We start from the raw sequence: 20,614 nt of genomic DNA, 5'->3' as shown, positions 1-20,614 counted from the left end.
AAGCCTAGGCGCATGGATGATTCGTAGTACCAGATCCGTCGTCTGCAAATGGTGCAACAATTCGAGGGAAGGGACGCTCTCTACAACCAATTCCTCTAGCCAGGTTTCATCATACGTGTCGTTGTCGACGACCATGATTCTGAGAGTTTGGGATCTGATCTGGAGGAAAGTGAAACCAAAGCAACCTTTGATGTTCAGCGAATCCAAAACAGGGCACCCGCCGATCAGGTTATCAATCGATTGTTCCGAGATGCCGACCCGGGCAAGCTCGAGTTGCGTTAGCCGAGGAAAGTGAAGCTCTGGGGTGTGGTCGTCGTGGATTAGGCATCACCTGAGGCTAAAAACATGTATTGTGTGCGAGTAGCGGAACCAGAAGGATCTGTCAGGGTACGGCGCGGCTAACATGAACTCAGACGCAAGCTCCTGGAGCTCATCAAAGCGACTGGACGTTAGCAAGCCGTGCATGGCAGGGTCGTCCATAACCCAGGTGCCTATGCAACGGAAGCGGCGGACGGGGCCTCGGTGATTGCTTACGATGTTGGCGACGAGACGCCGATGCCGTTTCTCTGAAGGGATTCCAAGGAATCGGCAGCAGTCAAGGTTAAGCGGCGTGACGTGCCACAGGTCGCGCCATCTGTACGCGAGAGTGCGGGTGCAGGTGCCTTCTTTGATGGGGAGGAGGCAGATAATCTCAACGAGGATGTCGTCCGGGAGGCTCCCGATTAGGTCGATGCCGCCGCCGTCTTCGGACGATGCGGGCGTCACCGGTGCCGCCACTGCTTCTCTGGTGTTGTCGGCTTCCGACGGCGTGTTTCGCTCTCTGGGACGAGGAGTGTCCGCCTCCATCTCCATGGGTGCTGGCTGAGCAAGGTTTGGTATCAGGAGAAAGCAATTTCTAGGAGGGATCAAGGGTGGTCTGGTTTGTGCCTGTGCCCCCGGGAAACGGGTGTTGTTCGCGTTTAAGAGGCGTGCTTTCGTGTGTCTCTTGGACTGTCCCGGTTAACGAGCGGGGTGGGAATCTGCTCGTGTCCCTTGCAGTTAGCACGCAAGGTGCGAGTCGTGAGGCCGTTCGTTTCTCGAGATCGGGGGTCCAAGGGCGTGTCAAACGTCGTTCTGTTTCTTTTCAATGCACGTGTGCCCGATTTTGTTTCTACGAACTGGCCAGTGCTTGTGCATGTGCCAATTGTTGCGGATGATAGTTCTCACGGGAACGATTGCTCCCTCCGTCCACGGATGGATGGCCGTTTGGGTTTAGGCTTGCCCACGAAAGAATGTGCATTTTTCTTTCCAGAGCACTTTAGGCTGGGGTTAAACACGGTTACATGCATCCCTTTGTGCACCTCGCTTGTCGGTGGTGGGAAAATTGAGGAGGAAGCCGTCTGGTTGCCACCTTCTTGATGCATTTGCCGTCTCGCTTTTTGATTTTCATGGAATTTCCGTGTCTGCGCTTGTTTGTAGACCGAGGGAGTGCGGCTGACCGTTGGTGGGGGGTTGTACGCGTCAGCGTGCCTTTCACGGGGCAGGTGTGCGCAAGCGAGCGTGTCTTCCGGGGGCGCATGATGAGACACGGACAGAGCACGCATCCATGTCACCCTGAAATTGAACCCCGGAGCAACGCCTGCGGTTGCACATGAGCTAAAATACAACGGACCACTGTTTGGCAATGCGTTCTATATAGGCGTGTAGAATAGCTGAGCCACACGAGACAAGCCCGTTGAAAGCGGGCTACCCAAAAGAAAAAAATGCAATATCGAGAAAACACAAGATACATGGCCGCTTGTTGAGGTGTCGTGCTGTGGGGCTTCGTTCACTGGTGCTAGCACGGGGCCTTTGTGTCTAGGGTGTTGCCTATGTTCTGGTTCCAGTGAGGCACCCTGTCCCGGCGCGGCGCACACGTTCGTTCCGTTAAAGAGAATAGAGAAACTTCCGTTTGTTTCAGCGGTGCGGTAAAGTGAGTGTGACGATCATCAGCAAAGTTTTGGCGCGTTGCGAGATTAAGCAGAGTTTATTTGTTTTGTTGCTTCGGCACGTCCTACGGATTAATAATTTTTTATGCCCGTCCGTTCATTGCATTTAAAAAAAGTTGCGTCTATATGTGTTTTGTTACTTCTTCCCTAGCATGAGAGCTGAGTTAGATACCCCTCTGATTAATAAAAATTGTCGCCCATCTTGTATCAAGTTAGTACAAATTTGTAACAGATGGACGATATTTTTTATGGATCGGAGGGAGTAATCTTTTGCAGTCTTTTACCTTGTTCGGATATGAAAAGGCAAGAAATGTGTCATATTTTGTTTATGCTGGCAAGTGTCTTTTTCCTGAGTGAAGAATTACTCTAAGGAATTGTTTCAAGACGACAACCTCTTTAGTGTAAATAAAGTTAGAAATACAGGCAAAAACCGTATACTTGAACCTAAGTGTGGGCATAAAAACCGAAAAACAAAAGCCGATCACTGGAGAACCAGAAACCAAAGAAACTGAGGAACCGTGTAAATCTTCAGTCAGCGTTCCTGAAGAACCGAATTTTATTCTTTTAGTTTGATTATTGCCTCTGTTAACCGAAAAAAGAGCGAATAACTGACTCAGGTTACCACCATCAGAAAAAGAACAGCCCAACCTCACCTGCGGCCGGCCGCATGCATCGCCTAGGCCTAGCCGAACTGCACGTCCTCGCACGCGAGAGAATATCCGGTGCTCCCAACCCTTTAGGTGCTACCGGGTTACCAACACACGGTAGCATTTCTAAAAAGTTTTTAAAAAATCCAAAATAAATTAAGTAGGTTTATAAAATGTGTGTCTACCATCTTGCAAAGTTTCAACCCGAAATTCATTATATGCATAGAGAAACAAAAAAGACAAATGCAAGCATGAATAATGGGTTTGAAACTTTGCAAGGTGATAGATACATATCTTATGAACCCACTCAATTTATTTCAAAAAATTTAAAAAAAAATTTAGTGGTGCTACCGTGCGTTGGTAGCACTATAGCACCTAAGAGCATCTCCACTCGCCCTCCTAAAGGCCCCCCAAAGGCCAAATGGGGGCGCCGACGCCAAAAAACCCGCCCAGCCGCGCCCCCATTTTGTTTTTTCAGCCGGCACGGCCCCAGGCCGAACCCAACCCATGGGGGGGGGGGGGGGCGCTGTCGAGGGCACCCGCTAGGGCGCAAAACCTCGCGGGCCAGCACTCCTCTCCGCCGACTTTGGTGACTTCCACCCCCGAATCGCCGCCGGAACCACCCCTCTCACCGGCGACGGTACACAGCCGATAGAAAAAACCCTGCCACCGCATATATCTTCCAAGGGCCGCCGTAGTTTCAGTTCCGACGTCCGCCGCCGGCCAGTTCCACCCTCGAGGCTCCGAGGAAACGTCTAGTTCTTCTTATTTGTTTGAATTGTGATTCAAAACTTATTAAATAATGTTCTTGTTTCAATTTGCAATATTTGTAAAATTTGGCTTGGGGAGCCGTTTGGGGCTAAAAACAAAATCTAGCCGACGGCCCCCCATACGGCCGAAAAAACTGGCAGGGCGGACGCCATATGGGGGGGACAGCTGGAGTGTCTCTGAGGGGTTGGGAGCACTCGAAATTCTCTCGTCCGCACGTCCAAGAGACTTCAACCGTCCACGGCTCTTTTCCTCGAGAAAGATCTCGATTCCTCTATCTACTCGTATGTCATCTCTGACTGTCGAGACTTACCACCATCGCCTAACTCTAGCCGGTGGCCAATCGGCCATCGTGTCCTGCACACACCAGCGGCTAACTACTGGACTAAGCTAGTTTGCCGAGTGCCATGGACACTCAGCAGTGGCCTTAAAACTCTCGGCAGAGGATTTGTTTTGGCGAGACTCGAGCTAGATCTAGATTGACGGGGCGGGGCGAGCAATGAGAGCCAACAGGAATGATGACTAAGGTGGGACGCCTGAGGCCTTTGAGTGCTTGGTCGATAAAATTGCTGACCATTTCCCACAAATGAGATGATCCCTTGGCGCTGCGAAAGCCATCCCCCGAGGCCTTCGATTGCTTGGTCGATAAAATTGCTGACCATCTCTCATCTTGGAAGGCAGGAATGATGACTAAGGCGGGACGCCTGACTTTGATCAAATTGGTCTTGTCTGCCATGCCCGTACACCAGGTGACGGTGTTAGGTCTGTACCGGAAAGTGCAGAAGAAGGTTGAGAAGATCATGCGGAGTTTCCTCTAGTCGGGACGGGCTGAGGCCAGGGCCGGAAACTGTCATGTCAACTGGGTGAAGTGCTGCTGCCCATTGTGCTATGGTGGGCTCAGTATCCCGGACCTCGCCAGGCTGGCAGTCTGCGTGCTCGCTGGCTTTGGCGTATGAGAACTGATCCCCTCCGACCTTGGCATGGTTTGGACCTCCAGTTCTCTCACATGGAGCGAGGCATCTTCTTCGCCTCTACCAAGATGGTAGTCGGCAATGGCGCCACTACCCTGTTCTGGGAGGACAGGTGGGTGGACGTCCGGGCTTTATCTAAGCTGGCCCCAAACCTCCACCTTCTCGTCCCGAGGCGCATTCGGAAAACCCGCACGGTCTGCGAAGCCCTCACGGGTAGACGTTGGATCCGTGATATCCAGGGCTTGGGCTATTGGCTCTTTGGCATTACATCCAGGTTTGGAGATGGACCCGCACCGTTCGCCTCTCGTACTCGTCCGATGTCCTCTCCTGGTGTTGGACGATGGATGGCCAGTATTCGTCCAAGTCTTGCTACCGGGCCCTCTTTCAGGGTGGGATAACCTCCGAATCCTGGAAGCTGAACTGGAAATCTTCGGCCCCACCATGGGTGAAATTCTTCATTTGGTTGGACTTTCAGGACCGTTGCTGGACTGCTGAGAGACGGGCACGTCATGGCTTCACCCAAGCGCCATGTTGCTTGCTGTGCGACCAGACCTTGGAGACCATGAACCACCTTCTTGTGGATTGTCCGTTCTCCCATGTCCTTTGGCACGAAGCGCTCTCGTGGATCCGCTCCACCTACGTCCCGTCGACCGCCGGCGTTTCTTTTGTGACTTGGTGGCAGGAGTCCATCCGCTCCTCCCCTCCCACCACACGGAAGGGCACGGCGTCCCTGATCATGCTTACGGTGTGGTCTATTTGGAAACATCGCAACACCGCCGTCTTCGACAATGCAAGCCCCAACATCACCTCCCTCGCTGACCAGGTCAAGACTGATGCTAGGTGTTGGGCAACTGCGGGCGTGCAGGCCTAGGGGTGTTACTGCCGGCAATTTCTAGTTAGGCGCGTCGCGTTGTAATTCGGGTGTGGCCCTTTGTGGTCTTGTACATAAACTTCTTTCTATCAATGCATCGAGACGCAAAGCTTTTGAGTTTTCTCCAAAAAAAGAAGAGAGCCAACAGAAGTTGGGATTCATTTTGTACGATCCAACAATCCCGCGATGGGTCCAGCTGCTGTGTTCTATTGGATTTTTTTTCCGGGACCATGGATAGGAACCTTGCCGACGGGATTGCCTTGGATTGAACAATCCTCCTGCAACTCCCTCCGATTCTAAATTGTTGTCGAAATATTACATGTATCTAGATACTTTTTAAAAATAGATACATCCATATTTGAACAATTTCAGTCAAGAATTTAGGATCAGAGGGAGTACCTTCTAAATACATACTTTGTCAGCTTGACCTATCAGACTAAGGAGCGAACGTTCGTTCATTATAAATTCAAATACGAAAAATGGTTTCGGTTTTCTCTCAACCAAGAGATTATCTCTTGGCGCCCAAGTAAAGGCTTTTTTCTCCGTTGTATCAGACGTCGTCTCTTTTAAAAAAACTTTCAGATGCCATCTTTTAGTCACACGTTTTTTTGTTAAATTTAAATCACCAGATAATTTTAAGGGGTGTAAACATTTTAATTGCTAGAGCACTACGAGATGACATGCATACATCATCTCTCTGATTCTCTCCGTCTATAAATGCCCTCCTTGTAGGTCCCTCTCCTGTCTTCTCGCCTCATTTCGTTGACCATTACATATTTACATGCAACTTGCTCTCCTTCCATTTGTAGCTAGGACCGGTTTCCAATTTCCATATTTCTAGCTCTCTCTCCTCTCCAGTTCAGGTGAGAATTTCCTAACCTTCTTAGATCAGATAGTGGATGGGCAAAACTAGTTGGTAATTAAACAGATCATGCACGATTTGGCTATTGGAATAGATTAAAAGATGTTGGGTAAATTGATGAAATGCATGCGCTGTAATTAGCTTTGGTCCCAGATAGATGCCAGTTTTTAGATAATGAAATGCATCTCTTCTCCCAGATGGATGTCATATTGTGGATGAGATTTGACTATTCAACTCCATTTACATATTCTTTTGATCTTTAGTGGAAACAGTGCATACTCAAGTCACTTTTTTATATTGGTTCTTGTTTCATTAGGAGTGTGAGATTTTTAATTTGGGTCATAGAAATGCAAAAAATTAGGCCCAAATTTGCATATAATTTTGGGTCACCTTTCAGCCGATGTGCATGCCTCTTCCATTTTGATTCGTGTTCTTAACCTGTCATTCCTGTGAGTACAAGACAGACAGACAACTGCGCACACAGATACGTGTGCGCGCCCCCTGTAAGCACAAGTTTATACCAAGTTTCAATTTCGTTACATAAACTATTTTACATAAGCTCGCATTTAATTGACTTACGTTCCTCTATTACACTTTATATCTTTGCATACACGGCACTATAAACTAATTTTCTACTTGAATCTGAACCGTTTCTCAGTTCTTCCGTTAAATCTGAACCGTTTCTCAGTGCTATGGAGAACCCAGAGCTTTTTTTTTTTTTTGAACAAGTCCACACTCTATCCTTTTAGAACCCAGAGCTAGTAGAACAAGTCCACACTATATCCTTTTAGACTCAATCAAAGTAAGACTTTTGCATGCAAACTAGTACCTTGAGTCATTGACTTGCTTCCATTTCTTCGTGGGTCGTTTGAAAAGCTAGCTAGGACAAAATGCCCGCATTAATTTTTCAACTTTTGCACAATCCTTGATTGAGAAGCATTTGCCTAATCTGTTGCTTGCAATCCGCTCCATTGTTGTACCAAAAATCCTTTATTTGGGTTTTGCTTCATGCCATCAAATGTCCCTTGATTGGTAAAAGGAGTGCACTCCATTGGTGTAGTACTAGTACTAGTCTGCTGGGGTTTACAGGAAGGACGCTTAGTTTAGGTGAAAGGGACTTCCTAATTGAAATTGTTTGCACCTGAAGTTTCAAACCCTCGCTAAAATTCGATGCCGTGTCCATGTCTCTTATTTTTTTGCGCTTTTTATTTGAACCTTATTGTGCCAAGCTTTCAAGGCAGAACTTAAATTGGATGTTGGACTCTGTTCTCCCTTTTCTTCAGATTTTGTTTCTTGTGTTGGAATTATGTACCTCTTTCCTCCCTGGGGACAGTGCCCGAAAGTGATTCCAACATTATAAAAGAAGAAAATGACTGGAACTTCATAAACAACCAAAGTAAGTAATTTATAAGATATAGAGAACTTAAGCTGTATGGTTTTACAAGAACATTGGAGAAAGTCCGAAAGTAGAATTATGGTGGAACCAAAGTTGCAGCAGATGTCAGTGCTTACTGCATTGTCTGTTGAAACTGTATGGTCATACAATCCTCATTACTTTATGAATATGAATTGCCTTTTGATCTGCCTTGGAGTGTCTAAACTTCTTTACTCGAATTGTTGCTTGTTTGGTTTTTACACTTAGAATATAGGATCAATATATAGTCTTCATGGCTGCGCACCGAATATTCATACAGAAACTCCCTGCTACCTCTGAATTAATTCTAATTTTATTGTTCTGAGTTACATATCTTCCTATCTTTCTTGCTGTTTGTGTATCTAGTCTGTATGGATGATGCTGTCAGTTCTTCAAAAGACTTTGTCTACGATATCGGTCGCTCTTGACTTGAAGCCATCCCATTTCTTTAGTCCGTGATGTACAGCTAACGTAAGCTTCTTTGACTTCCAAACCCAGAAGTTACTTGCTGAATCGCAATCAGATTCCTCTGCAAGTCACTACTACCTGGGTATTTATATAAACACCAAGATTGCTTTTCTTTGTTCTGATCATGTGGAGATTCAAGGGTGCCTTGAAGACTTGAAGTAAATGTACTTTTGCATTTTCCTTTCGCTTTTGCATTTACTAATTATGTAGGAAGCAATTGTACTTACTGCATGGATATGCTTTCTTTCATCAGAAATGAGCTGTGATGGCAACAAGAAACTGAAGGAATAAGGCAAGAGAGGCGTCTAATCGTGTCACGAACAAGAACTTCCAAACCTTGATAGCAAGAGATCTGCATATATGGGCTCCTATGATGATTCTCCACCAGTGAAGGAGCTGAACCTGAACGGACCAGGTTTTCCTATAAGATTGGAACCATTGCGTGCTAATGGCTGGCTCCATGACATGAAGGTGTCCTCACCTACTGCTTCCCCTATGAACAATGATATTTCTGGCACATTGTTCAATCCGGTTTACCGAGCTTGGATCGTGAGTAACTTCTTGCCTCACTGAAAACTTGTTACCGTCGTGTTGATCTTGGAAGTTTTGACCCTAGTGCATATTTCGTTGTTATCACAGAAGAAGTATCCTTCAGCTCTAAATGTGTTTGACAAAATTGTTGCCTGCGGCAGAGGCAAGAAGATCGCGCTATTCTTAGACTATGATGGCACCCTTTCTCCAATCGTTGACGAGCCTGACAATGCTGTCATGTCTGATCAGGTATTACAACATCTACATCTGAACTCTGAAGTGTATCCTTCTCTTTGCCGTGCTGTGTGCTGAGTCTCTGACTGAACATATGTACAACGGCACATGCTCAGATGCGCGAGGTGGTGAGAAATGCTGCCATACATCTCCCCACTGCGATTATCAGTGGAAGAGCTGTTGATAAGGTGTGTATGTTATCGACAAAATTTCAACATAAATTGTCGTTCTTTCCTCTCTTCCTGGTTTTAACTTTACTCCCTTGTATCAATTTTAGGTGTTTGATTTTGTTAAACTGACAGAACTATACTATGCTGGTAGCCATGGAATGGACATTATGGGTCCAGTGGGGAAATCTAGTAGTGTTGCTGACCATAGAAGCTGCACCAACTCCAACAAGGTGTAGAAAAGCTTTTAGCATTTCATTCAGCAAGTAGTATATTTTTACCATAAAAGCTGTTTCTTGAACATGAAAAGTTTCTTCTTCCTACTAATTTTGTAGGGCAAGGAGGTGAAGATTTTCCAGGCTGCTACCGAATTCTTACCGGTGATCGAAGAGGTAAGAAAATTGCAGACTTCGCAGCTCCATATTCTCAGCAGTTACTATTCACCAGTGTCATGTGATTCAGGTTTTTAGACTGCTCGTTGAAAGTACAAAGGGAATTCATGGTGCAAAAGTTGAGAACAACAAGTTCTGTGTGTCGGTACACTACCGCAATGTCGATGAGAAGGTGAGGGAGGAGGTTTCATCCACCAAAAGGCCACTAATCAGGGAATAAATGCAGGCCATAAACAGCTAATTGCTTTCTGATTCACTTGACTTTCAGGATTGGACGCTCGTTGCACAGTGCACAGATGACATCCTCAAGATGTACCCTCGTCTGCAACTTTGTCATGGACGAAAGGTAATCTTGTATAACTTAAGGTCCACCTAAAGGCTAAGCTGATGACTAAAGTTGGCACCTGTTGTTCTGATTGGTGCAATGCAGGTTCTTGAGGTTCGTCCAGTGATAGACTGGAACAAGGGGAAGGCTGTGGAGTTCTTGTTGGACTCCTTGGGGTTAGCTCACAGCGACAGTGTGCTCCCCATCTACATTGGAGATGACCGTACCGATGAGGATGCATTCAAGGTGCACCATTATGTTCCTGATGCAAAGAAATCCATATGGCTTTTTTCATGTATCTTGACAGGTTGATTTTACAGGTCCTTCGAGACTGTAAACAAGGTATTGGAATTCTGGTGTCATCTGTACCAAAAGAATCCCATGCCCTTTATTCTTTAGTAGACCCATCTGAGGTAGGTTAATGACTTCTCTTGTAGATCTTTTCTCATGTGATCACTCTTAATTTTCAGCAACCTATTGTATTCAGAATTTCAGATATGTAATTCTGTGCTATTTCCGGTTCAGGTGATGGACTTCCTGAAGAGATTGATGATATGGAAGGAGCAAGAAGCAACAAGTAGATGATATGTCTGTTGTTAACTTTAGGGTAGATTTCTAACAAAAGAATAATTAAAATGACAAGTGTTGAATAATATCTAATGGGCTATTCTGTCCCTAAAGCAAATCCTTTTCTTAGACTGGCAAACCATTTTATAGTGTAAAAAGAATGCACACCATTCTATACCAGTTGTTTGGTTCTTTGAACAATGATCCTCAGTTGTGTATATGTCATAGATGTAAATGCAACTGAGATTCGTTTGAACTATGGGAGATTACGTGGTGCATTTTCTTCACCGAACATTTGCTTACAAATTTACAACATAAAAGAAATGATTATGGATGTTCAGCGTTCCCAACATTGAGTAAAGTCAGCTTGAAGAACCTTAAGCAAGAATGTACACTGATTTATATTTATTTTTATTTTTATACATTAAGTGAAAAACAGAAAAGGCATCGAATTCTTCCAAATCGCACCTTTGAAAGATAATTCCTCCAAAGTGCTAACTGCACAAGTGCCAGGCTGCCCTACTTGTAGATCCAGCTGATCCAGCATCATCTCAGCATTATGCCCTCCTCTTATTGATTAAGGGATCAGCGATGACTTGAGGCTTAAAATCTAACTTCAAGTACTCTGAAAGCAAGGAAGCATAGATGTCATAACGAGCAGTCATGCGGAAGGCCCACTTGTCTTTGATCTGGCGGCATAAGTTGAGATCCATGTCAGATATCATCAAGCCATCTCGGTAGCGAGATAGTGATGGGGTGCACGAAGCATCAGGTGCAGAGAAATGGCTGGATCCATAGAAATGTCCAAAGTCGGCATGCTGAGGTTTCCCATCACCAGAGGTGAATGGGTTCGGGAATACCTCTGTGCCTACCCGGTTAATTGATCCGACAAAGTAGCTATTTGCAATTGCCGCATTCCTTGCCTGAAATGGCACCAACATAAGCTTAAGGGTCGGCCCACATTAACATATGCATCCCACAAAAATTAAATGAATTTACAGGAAACATATACTGTGACTGCCATCATTATGAAGATAGTTTTGTCTGACCTCAATAGGCCACATTGGTTCACTGAGTTCACCGACGGTTGCAGAGGGGTTGAAAACTATTTCAGCTCCATTGAGGCCAAATGCAAGCCAATTAAGGGGATGATGCCTTCCGTAGCAGATGTTCACAGCAATTTTTCCGTATGCTGTTTCAAACACCGGATGCCCAGTGTTGCCTTCCATATAGTATGTGCTCTCATTGAAGTCACCAACTCTCGGGATGTGATTCTGGAGTAGTGTTTAGGTTACAGACTGGAAATGCTCTCAGATAGAAGGGAAAAAAGATAGCACGGAAAAGAAAAATGTACTGATGCGCATACCTTTCGATGAATGCCAATAATATTGCCATTATTTCCAATTACAACAACAGTATTCCATATAATCTCTCCATGGTTTATATCCCTTTCAAGGATAGGGCTAATAATTACCATGTTATATTTCTGTGCAAGCTCTTGAAGGAACTGAGTAGACTCTCCTTCAACGGGCTCGGCAAACTCACACCATCGTTTCTCACGCGTGCAGAACGCAAAAGGCATTGTCCACGCTTCCTGAAATTTGCGTGCATGAATCACACACCAAATGATCTTCTTTGGTAATATTATATCAATATAAGCAAACATAAACAAGATAGTAAGTTGTTTGGACTGGCTTAAGCTTGTGCAAGAAGCTAACTTTTGGTGCTCATGGTGGAGAGGCTGTTTGGTAAGACTTACAATATCAGCATGTAGGACTTTTTTGTTGTCGAGGAATTCAAATACAATGGACTATTTTATTTTCCTTCAGTGGTATTTGGGATAGGAGATTGAAAAGGTGCAGAAGCCATAAAATGGTCTTCCCGACTGCTTCTGGCTTATTCTAATAGGTGGGTTTCAATTTCTCAAGATTATGGGCAGAGAGGACGACTGTTTAGCTCTGATTTGAGCTTTTAGTTGGCAGAAATAAAAGCTCAGGATAGGCCGGGCAGAGTATTTGATGCTTAGACTAATGAGAGTAAGAATAAGAGAACGCCAGATTTGGAAATGAAGATGTAGATACCAGTTAGAAGAGAAAACGACAACTAAATCACCGATCTCAGAAGGTACCTGCAAGCACAGAATATTGACACCAGAAGCACCAGCTGCATCTATGATGAGTTTTACTTTCTCCATGATAGCCTTCTTTTGATCAGCAAAATGGCAAGTCGTTGGAACAGCTATTGAGTTCTGAATTAGACCAACTCGAACAATTCGTGGTTGCCTTATATACTCTTTGTCAGCATTAAAACGGTATGCCTGTAATACAAATAGCTAACAGTTTAAAAAAATTCGATGCAGAGGCCGGTGGCAATCCCCTCCTTAAAAAAACAGTTTAAATTTTCATCACAAGAAAGGACAAACAAAAAAAAATCGTTATCTGCTTTTCAAAGAATATGATGTCAACAAATTAAACAATCAGTTGATAATCTACCACTGCTATTTAAAATAAATGCAATTTATTCGTCAATAACCTGCACATCAAAATCATGCTCTTCTGCAAGAGCTGTTGTGACCCCAGGCAGTGAAATAGTCTGAAGAGGGAGTGCACAATTCAGCCCCAACAGCAACCGGCTTGCTTCCTGTAAGCAAGTAGAGAATACGAGTTAACAAAACCTCAGTATAAATAAATTGAACCAAAATATCATCAGTACTCACATCCGAAATAAAAGCATAGGGTGAATAATACAAGTGCTGGTGTGCTGGAATACTAAATCTCACACAAATTCACATAATGACGCAACTGGGGATCAATTTGGAGATAAATATTAAGTGGAAAGTGACATCAGAGATAGTTAAAGTCCATATCATCTGATCTTGTTAAATAACCAACAGTACCTTCGACTAGGAACTCGCAAAACACACACAACTTCCTTCCTCAAAAAAAAAAACAACTTCCTTAAATGTTTATAAGAAGCAGATTTCGCACATAGTTGGGACATGCATGTAAATTCTGATCAATAAGTAATTCGGCATCATTATAGGTGCTATGTAGGATTCTTCTCGCAATGAATAGATTGTTTCAGTAGAAGATTGTGGCTATCTGACAGAGAACTGTGTTGTGTCGTGGGAAACAACCACCTGAACTGTTCAACAAAGTTCGTCAGGTCCCTCATAATCTTCTCTGTACAAGTATCTCCGAATTCACCCAACCAGCGTCGTGACACGAGACCAAACATCATTTCTTGACACATACAGGCTCAAATTTGCACACACGCGACTGCAAGGCGAGTGAATCTGAAGAGGGAGCAAGAGACAGGGTACCTTGAAGAGCTCGGGGGAGAGGTTGGACTCTAGCAGCCTGTGCAGCGACTCGTACCCTCCAATCGACCCCTCCGCCACCGCCGCCGCCGCCTTCGCCTCCTCCTCCCCCTGCGGCGGCTTGCCGTTGGAGCTCTCCATTCTGTCCTGGGGCTGGGGATTTGGACTTGCGAGAGGAGAGAGAAGCGAGCAGGACTCTCTCTCTCTCCACCGATGAGAAATCGCAATCCACGAGACCACGAGCGATTGATTTCTCCCTCCTCTTATACAATTCCTCCTCCCATGTGTGATTCGGTTGGCGTCTTGTTTGATTTGGAGGTAATCGCATGTGACGTGATCATGTGATCCTCGTAAGATTAGCACCACGGCACCACGGCACCACGGCAGCGAGACAGAGTACGCAAACGAAGTTGTCAAAATAGGACATGAGTACGCGAACGGAGGTGGAAGGCGTAAATTTAGAGTACGCCAAAACGTTAGGAAAGCGGATCAAAATGGACGGCTCAAAGAGCAAGCAGATAGGCCGCGACAGCGTGAACAGCGCACCTGGATTTCCTTACTTCACGACGATGGCGGCCGCCGCAGCCGCCTGTCGCCTTCTCCGGCTGGCACCTCGCCGTCTCCGGAGCCCAAGGCACTCGGCGCCTACTGCTCTCTCCCTGTTTCCGACACCACTCTCCGCCTCCTCGGGGTGGCGCAGCTACTGTGCTGCCGCGCAGGCCTCCGCCCCTCCACCCGCTGCCGCCGCCGCGGCTGCGGCGGGGGAGGCCGTGGGGGAGTTCCGGCGGAGGCTGAGGGTGGCGGAAGTTAAGGGCGGGGAGGACGAGGGCGCCGCGTGGGTCGGGAAGGAGCTCACCGTTCGCGGGTGGGTGCGCACCTGCCGCGCCCAGAGGACCGTCACATTCGTCGAGGTGAGTAGGTCATGTTGCGATAGTTTCGAGTTTCTAGGACTGAAGTGGTGAGGCATATGGTTAGTGGTTTTTCATCCGTGGAAATGTTGATGTATACAGCTAGCAGTTTTGCTTTATGATCTAAGAACTCGTGAGTTGGATAAAGTTACGTATAATTATATCTTAATTTTGGACAGTTTGGTGTTGAGATGGATCGTCGTTTGACATTTCTAGAACATCATGCGTTAAACTTACCATATCACACCTGTGTTTCCTGGAGAGAGAAAAAAGGATTGTCAGCTTAGGAGCAGATGGAATGTAGATCACAGAGATTGGGTTGCAATGGCTTGGCAAATCATTGGATGATGAATGTCTACTAGACCCTATTCTATATTGGGGGCCTCTTGTGCTGTAGAATCTGTAGAATCTAGTTAGTTAGTTAATGGTACCACACCTGTGATTCTGCCAAGTCAATGGTTTCTTCATGTATCCAAAAATAGCAAAACATCTAGGAACCAATACCACTGTATCTTGAGTTTATCTTGGCAGGTGTAACAGTTTATTTTAATTTTTTGAGGAAAACAGTAGGCAGGTTTCTATTGAGAGAAATGTGATTAATAAATTAAATTAACTGTATGGAGGCAAGACCAAAATTAAAAGGAAACTTTATAAAGGGAGCAACAAGTCCTAAACTGCATATTTTCTTTCCGCTGTATTAATTTGCTAGTGTTATAACAAAATGTAGTCAATTTCTTGCATTGGAGGCTGAAAAATGGGTGTATTATTTTTCCTTGAAATGTCTAATGCATCCTAAAACTCTAATTTCTAGGTTAATGATGGCTCTTGCTTGTCCAATATGCAATGTGTGTTGACTCCTGATACAGAAGGCTATGACCAGGTATGCATTTGTCTACTTGTTAGGCCTAGAAATTAAAATAATTGTATTAAGAAACAATGGTCGTCTGGAGTACAGAGTATCACAGCTTATGCTATGCTTCTTCCTAATCTTATGGTCAGGAAAAATATGTTAATCAATCAAAGTGTTACATTGTCAAAAAAAGCATAGCAGACTCTGGTAATGGTTTTGTGCCACTGACAAATCTTAATCAGGTTAATGATACTTTCTATTTAGTATCCATTATTCCATTTGGTCAAGGATACATTAAATAAAAGAATAGAGAAATATTTATGTGCCTCCAGGATGCACCTCAGCTCTCAGCTTGTTGTTTACAGTATACTTCTATATGAGTGGGGTGAAGTATTGATTTTATCCATACTTGCGGATGTTGTGATCTGTTATTTTTCTCTATGCCTCTTATTATGCATTGCATTAGTTGCAGTTAATGGTAAATGGCCGTTATATGTTTCACTGTTCAATCTTTTCAATAATGGATGTCAGATAGACTGTGTCACTACTGGGGCTTCAGTGATAGTGGAGGGAGTTGTAGCAAGCAGCCAAGGCGGTAAGCAGAAAGTGGAACTAAAGGTTTCAAAGATCGTTGTGGTAATTGCTTCTTCCTCTATATTTTTCCTTCCTTTTCTTTTTTGTAGCTCATGCCTACTAAATCCCTGTTTAAATTGTAAGTTCTGCATTTCTCCCGAACTGTCAAGGCTTTCTATTTTGTAAATTAGTTATAACAGGAATAATAGCTGAGCTATATTTCTCTTTCTTTTGAATGCTAATGTTTCTAAAGAAGATAGTATAGCCAAGTCAGGGCGCAAAGCCTGTATTTTCTATGCTATCTTTAGACAAAATGAAACACTCACGCACTGGTAGTTTTCATTGAGCATCTGAGTTGCCTGTTCATTTTGTCAACAAAAATCACACATAAACATACTTCTAGTGCTATTTCTTATTTCTTTTCTGTGTGCTCTGATGTATTCTTTTTACCTTCTTTCTTACAGATTGGGGAAAGTGATCCCACATCTTTTCCTATACAGAAGAAGCGAGCATCAAGAGAATTTCTGAGAACTGTGGCACATCTCCGTCCTCGGACAAACACTTTTGGTGCAGTATGGTCTTACTTGATGCTAGCGTTTTTGTTTTCTGTTTTTCTTTTTTCAGGACCTACCAATTTGATAGTGGTTTGAGTTTCTGTTTAGAGATGCATAAATGTGATCAGTTTTGGAAATTATTCATGTCCTTTCCTTCCATTGCGTGCCCACAGCCTCCTCTTTTGTACTATATGTTTATAGAGGACATTCTTGCCAGTAATGGTGAGCAGGTCTACCAATGTAGTGCTGGAATGTAAACCTTTTGTAGGTCTACCAATGGTGAGCAGGTCTACCAATGTAGTGCCAAGGCAATGTGTGTATGGTTCTCATGTTAGCAGCAATCCGACGTAGCAACCTTTGCTGCAAATCTAGTGGCGTGTTTGACTCTTATAATAATATATGCACGTGTTAATAGTTTTATGTATTAACATGAAATGAATTCTGGTTTGGACCATGTCTTTCTTACCACAAAGTTACAAATATAAGAAGCTGGCTAATGTTCTATGTTTCTTCTCAATTATATGTTTCTACTGTGGATTGCTCACTGACCGCGGTGCTCATGTAGGTGGCAAGAGTGAGAAATGCTCTGGCATTCGCAACTCATAAATTTTTCCAAGACAATGGATTTGTTTGGGTATCGAGCCCTATTATTACTGCCTCAGATTGTGAAGGAGCAGGGGAGCAGTTTTATGTGACTACTTTGGTTAGTATGTCTTTAATAAGCTTCTATATAGACTAGGCACAGTTGAAAACTTGCCGTGTGGAATGTTCTGCTCATAATGTGTTTCCCTGTGTTGATTTCCTGTGTTCATATTGTAATGCTATTGACGCCAAACACCTTTGATATGTTAAGCGCAAAATCCCTACTGGGCTTTTTGCTCCAAATAAAAAGAACCATTTAGATTAGTCAGGTGCCTTTGTTCCTCGTGTGTATAATGTACATGTCTAGTTTTTTTTTTACCTTTATGGCCTATTAGTAGAACTTCACATTGTGTCGAACAAATTATCATATGGAAGGTGGTCGTGGAACTGGGATTTGAGCCCAGAAGATTAGTGGGGCCAAATAATTGTCCTCCTCACACCAGAGGGCATTTCCATCCAGCACAGGGGATTGTCCCCATGCTCAAAACTGATCCTCGCATTTGGATTTTCTGGACTCTTATTGTTTGACTGAAAAGATTGTGAGGGACTGGCCTTATTTGTTACCCCTTAGCAATAAGGATAAGACTGGGACTAGCTAACGAAACTCAACTTGGGATCACCCTGACCAATATGGAAGGCTTAGCTGACTGTGACTAGGACTATGAATCTATGACTATGACTCCGAAGCTATTCCGCTGCTTCTGGTGCTAACTCTTGCCAAGACCAATGCTGTTAGGTCTTCCCCTACAAAGTATCCGCAACAGAAGTGGAAGATAAGTGCTGAATGGGTGCGCTACTAGATCAGTTTTCATTGATCATTTAGTCTTTTTTGAATGAAATGTAAGTAGTTAAATTGTACAATTGTTAGTCCACATGTATATTTAAAGAGATGATTTTCTTAGGATGATTAGACACTCTACATTTTGGCTTCTTAGTGCTGGTTGTTCCTTATATGTTTGTATTGTAAGGTGCTCAATTTTTTTTCGTTTTACAGCTTTCAAATACTGCTGAAGGTGGCTGCCTAGTCAACAACATTCCCTCCAAGGATGGAAGGGTCGATTGGTCACAGGTAAACTTTAGGTTTGATTGTCCAATGCATGAATCTTTGATAGTTTTCAAATATCAAATACTCTTTTGTCCTTATAAGCAATTTTATCTGTATGATTTTGTTGATATGCTCTGCTATTCTGCATTGTTTTTGACTTCACGTTTTTAAAATTAATCTTTATGCTTCCAGTGTGTTCTGATTTCTGTAACAATTGTTATTTGGATGTACTTATGCTAGGATTTCTTCTGCAAACCAGCATTCCTGACGGTGTCTGGACAACTGAATGGCGAAACATACGCTTCAGCTCTATCTGATGTAAACTATACTTGCCAGATTTGTTCGAAATGGCTGCCCTGTAATTTTTGCCAGCTGTAACCAATCTAATCACTTCCTGAAATTTATTTCCTTTCTACAGATTTACACTTTTGGTCCCACATTTAGGGCAGAAAATTCGAACACTTCAAGACATTTGGCAGAATTTTGGGTATCCAAACATTCTTTTAAAAAAAATTAGAATTTTAAATTTAAGAACACTGAATTTACAACTTTTTGTGTCTTGTGTTCTGGATGAAGATGATTGAGCCTGAACTTGCCTTTGCTGATCTAAATGATGACATGGCTTGTGCAAGTGCATATCTCCAGTATGTAGTAGGTGCCCTTGTTTATCAAACTTTGCTTAACATCTAGTCTATTCTTAGTTATCTCTTTTATGCGAACCTGATATGGATGCTCCACATTTACATCAAGCAAATGTCTACCCTTATTTTATCTAATCATTGCTCTGTTTCATGCAGGTAAAGTATATTCTGGAGAACTGCAAAGAAGATATGGATTTCTTTAATACATGGGTTGAGAAAGGAATCATAGATAGACTAAGTGTAAACCTCTTATTTATAGCTTCTTCTGTTGTTGCATCTATGGCTGGAGTGTATACCTTTGTTTGACTCACACTTTGGTTCTGATGAGTGCTGAAATATTGAAATCTTTCTTGCTCCCAGGATGTAGCTGAGAAGAATTTTGTTCAAATGTCATATTCTGATGCGATCGAGCTACTTATTAGGTCCAACAAGAAATTTGAGTTCCCGGTAATGCATGACCTCTATGCATAATGTTCCCACTGTTACCTGCGTGCATTTTGTAATCGGAATTTCATTAATAGTCTATGAAGTTCAAGTACTTTTGCATAATAAAAAATGGCTAGTATATTGCCTAAATATGGGGTTATGGTTGGCCCTATGCTGCTGTGGCACTAGTGGCCTTTTTATTGCCAGTTTCATTTCTGGCTTAATGTTGACTGAACATAAGTTGAGGATGAAATGATGGGTTTGGATTAGTATGTACAAAATCATATATGCTCTTTCTACTTGTACAAACATAAGTTCCACATACTGTAAAGTCTAATACTCGTAGTTTTGTCTAGACTTCAAATCTCCTCTTCACAAGCAAATGCTAAAGGCAGAAATGTTAGTGATTATTGTTGAAAATACCTTACACAGGTAAAGTGGGGGTTGGATCTGCAAAGTGAGCATGAAAGATATATCACAGAAGTTGCCTTCAGCGGGCGCCCTGTAATAATTAGAGATTATCCAAAGGTTTGTACTGACCACTTCCCAGTGTTTAATTGGTTCAGCAAGAGAGTAATTATGTCTTGAACTAACTTTCATTTTCTTTAGGAAATTAAAGCTTTCTATATGCGGCAAAATGATGATGGGAAAACAGTTGCTGCAATGGATCTATTGGTTCCCCGGGTACGCACATAGATGCAATCTTGAATATCAGATCATTCATAGGAACGAATTAAGTGAAGCAAAACCTTTTTCTATTTTGAAACGGTAGCTTCGTCAATATAATTATGTTTTTGTTGAAGTTCAGGTAGGTGAACTTATTGGAGGAAGCCAAAGAGAAGAACGTCTTGATCACCTTGAAGCCCGGTTGGATGAATCAAATCTTAACAAGGATAGCTACTGGTGGTATTTGGATCTGCGGCGATATGGATCAGGTTAAATATGACTTAACCATGCAAAAAAATTGATAAGATCTGGAGAATGCAATTTTATATATCTTTTGCTACATGCTATTCAAAATTTCTTATATACCTACATCTTACTCTTGTGTGCTTTTTGTTCCTGTCACGGGCCCTAATGAACTTCTACATTCTTTTTTACAGTTCCTCATGCTGGCTTTGGTCTTGGATTTGAACGGCTTGTACAGTTTGCAACTGGAATAGACAACATTAGAGATGCCATTCCATTTCCCAGGGTTCCTGGCTCTGCAGAGTTTTAACACTGGTCAAGTGTCGGGTATAATCATGAGAAGCATTCTTGCTTGGGATTTGAAGAAAACCATACGGTTGTGTTGTACAGAATTTACTTGACTAATTTCTGATCTTGAGGAAGACAATGAAGCAGTAAATTATTGTTTGCTCTTATAAATTTCACCAGTTACTGTAATTTCAGCTGATGGATTATGAATGTACATTACTATTTAATGAACATGCCATTTTTTCCTTGTGAACTGATTTGAATCTGTTGCAATT

At 43.3% G+C, this 20,614-nt stretch overlaps 3 protein-coding genes across 6 annotated transcripts; 2 read left to right on the top strand and 1 right to left on the bottom strand.

Moving 5' to 3' along the window:
* The first annotated feature begins 7,770 nt into the window (after positions 1–7,770).
* On the top strand, positions 7,771–10,471 carry LOC100830472 (probable trehalose-phosphate phosphatase 10). 3 transcript variants are annotated; one of them, XM_003560155.4, is made up of 11 exons: positions 7,771–8,132; positions 8,222–8,517; positions 8,608–8,748; positions 8,850–8,921; positions 9,011–9,133; positions 9,236–9,292; positions 9,363–9,464; positions 9,561–9,638; positions 9,723–9,863; positions 9,938–10,030; positions 10,143–10,471. In XM_003560155.4, the coding sequence occupies exons 2-11, from the start codon at positions 8,329–8,331 to the stop codon at positions 10,200–10,202; spliced, it is 1,056 nt and encodes a 351-aa protein (XP_003560203.1). In that variant the 5' UTR covers positions 7,771–8,132; positions 8,222–8,328; the 3' UTR covers positions 10,203–10,471. The 3 variants fall into 3 exon arrangements, with proteins under 3 accessions (XP_003560203.1, XP_010238301.1, XP_024313715.1); XM_010239999.3 differs by having other exon boundaries at positions 8,076–8,126; XM_024457947.1 differs by lacking the exon at positions 7,771–8,132 and having other exon boundaries at positions 8,327–8,517; positions 8,661–8,748; positions 10,143–10,443.
* A 19-nt stretch (positions 10,472–10,490) lies between these two features.
* On the bottom strand, positions 10,491–13,859 carry LOC100822932 (beta-ureidopropionase). Its single transcript, XM_003563062.4, has 6 exons — positions 13,507–13,859; positions 12,717–12,824; positions 12,313–12,501; positions 11,551–11,778; positions 11,234–11,458; positions 10,491–11,107 (listed from the first exon to the last, which is right to left on the bottom strand). Exons 1-6 carry the CDS (start codon positions 13,642–13,644, stop codon positions 10,742–10,744), a joined length of 1,254 nt encoding a protein of 417 aa, XP_003563110.1. The 5' UTR covers positions 13,645–13,859; the 3' UTR covers positions 10,491–10,741.
* Positions 13,860–13,982: 123 nt separating this feature from the next.
* Positions 13,983–20,592, top strand: LOC100830162 (asparagine--tRNA ligase, chloroplastic/mitochondrial). 2 transcript variants are annotated; one of them, XM_003560154.3, is made up of 15 exons: positions 13,983–14,414; positions 15,223–15,291; positions 15,793–15,897; positions 16,299–16,406; positions 16,954–17,091; positions 18,025–18,099; positions 18,316–18,393; positions 18,494–18,562; positions 18,652–18,726; positions 18,873–18,956; positions 19,077–19,163; positions 19,575–19,670; positions 19,752–19,826; positions 19,951–20,077; positions 20,246–20,592. In XM_003560154.3, the coding sequence occupies exons 1-15, from the start codon at positions 13,998–14,000 to the stop codon at positions 20,359–20,361; spliced, it is 1,719 nt and encodes a 572-aa protein (XP_003560202.1). In that variant the 5' UTR covers positions 13,983–13,997; the 3' UTR covers positions 20,362–20,592. The 2 variants fall into 2 exon arrangements, with proteins under 2 accessions (XP_003560202.1, XP_014752205.1); XM_014896719.2 differs by lacking the exons at positions 18,494–18,562; positions 18,652–18,726.
* Positions 20,593–20,614: the final 22 nt, after the last annotated feature.

The sequence above is a fragment of the Brachypodium distachyon genome, chromosome 1, assembly GCF_000005505.3.
Source record: "Brachypodium distachyon strain Bd21 chromosome 1, Brachypodium_distachyon_v3.0, whole genome shotgun sequence".
Lineage (NCBI taxonomy): Eukaryota > Viridiplantae > Streptophyta > Magnoliopsida > Poales > Poaceae > Brachypodium > Brachypodium distachyon.
The sequence above is the reverse complement of the archived record's forward strand: the minus strand, read 5'-3'. Positions and strand labels throughout refer to the sequence as shown.

Excerpts from the sequence above, each read along its gene's own strand:
- LOC100830472 (XM_003560155.4), top strand. The coding sequence starts at position 8,329 with ATGGGCTCCTATGATGATTCTCCACCAGTGAAGGAGCTGAACCTGAAC. Across the intron at positions 9,465-9,560 it reads ACCGCAATGTCGATGAGAAG|GATTGGACGCTCGTTGCACA; the intron begins GTGAGGGAGGAG and ends CTTGACTTTCAG. Across the intron at positions 10,031-10,142 it reads CTTTAGTAGACCCATCTGAG|GTGATGGACTTCCTGAAGAG; the intron begins GTAGGTTAATGA and ends TTTCCGGTTCAG.
- LOC100822932 (XM_003563062.4), bottom strand. The coding sequence starts at position 13,644 with ATGGAGAGCTCCAACGGCAAGCCGCCGCAGGGGGAGGAGGAGGCGAAG. Across the intron at positions 12,825-13,506 it reads TCTCCCCCGAGCTCTTCAAG|GAAGCAAGCCGGTTGCTGTT; the intron begins GTACCCTGTCTC and ends ACTTGCTTACAG. Across the intron at positions 11,779-12,312 it reads TCAATATTCTGTGCTTGCAG|GAAGCGTGGACAATGCCTTT; the intron begins GTACCTTCTGAG and ends CGCAAATTTCAG.
- LOC100830162 (XM_003560154.3), top strand. The coding sequence starts at position 13,998 with ATGGACGGCTCAAAGAGCAAGCAGATAGGCCGCGACAGCGTGAACAGC. Across the intron at positions 16,407-16,953 it reads GGACAAACACTTTTGGTGCA|GTGGCAAGAGTGAGAAATGC; the intron begins GTATGGTCTTAC and ends GTGCTCATGTAG. Across the intron at positions 18,394-18,493 it reads ACGCTTCAGCTCTATCTGAT|ATTTACACTTTTGGTCCCAC; the intron begins GTAAACTATACT and ends TCCTTTCTACAG.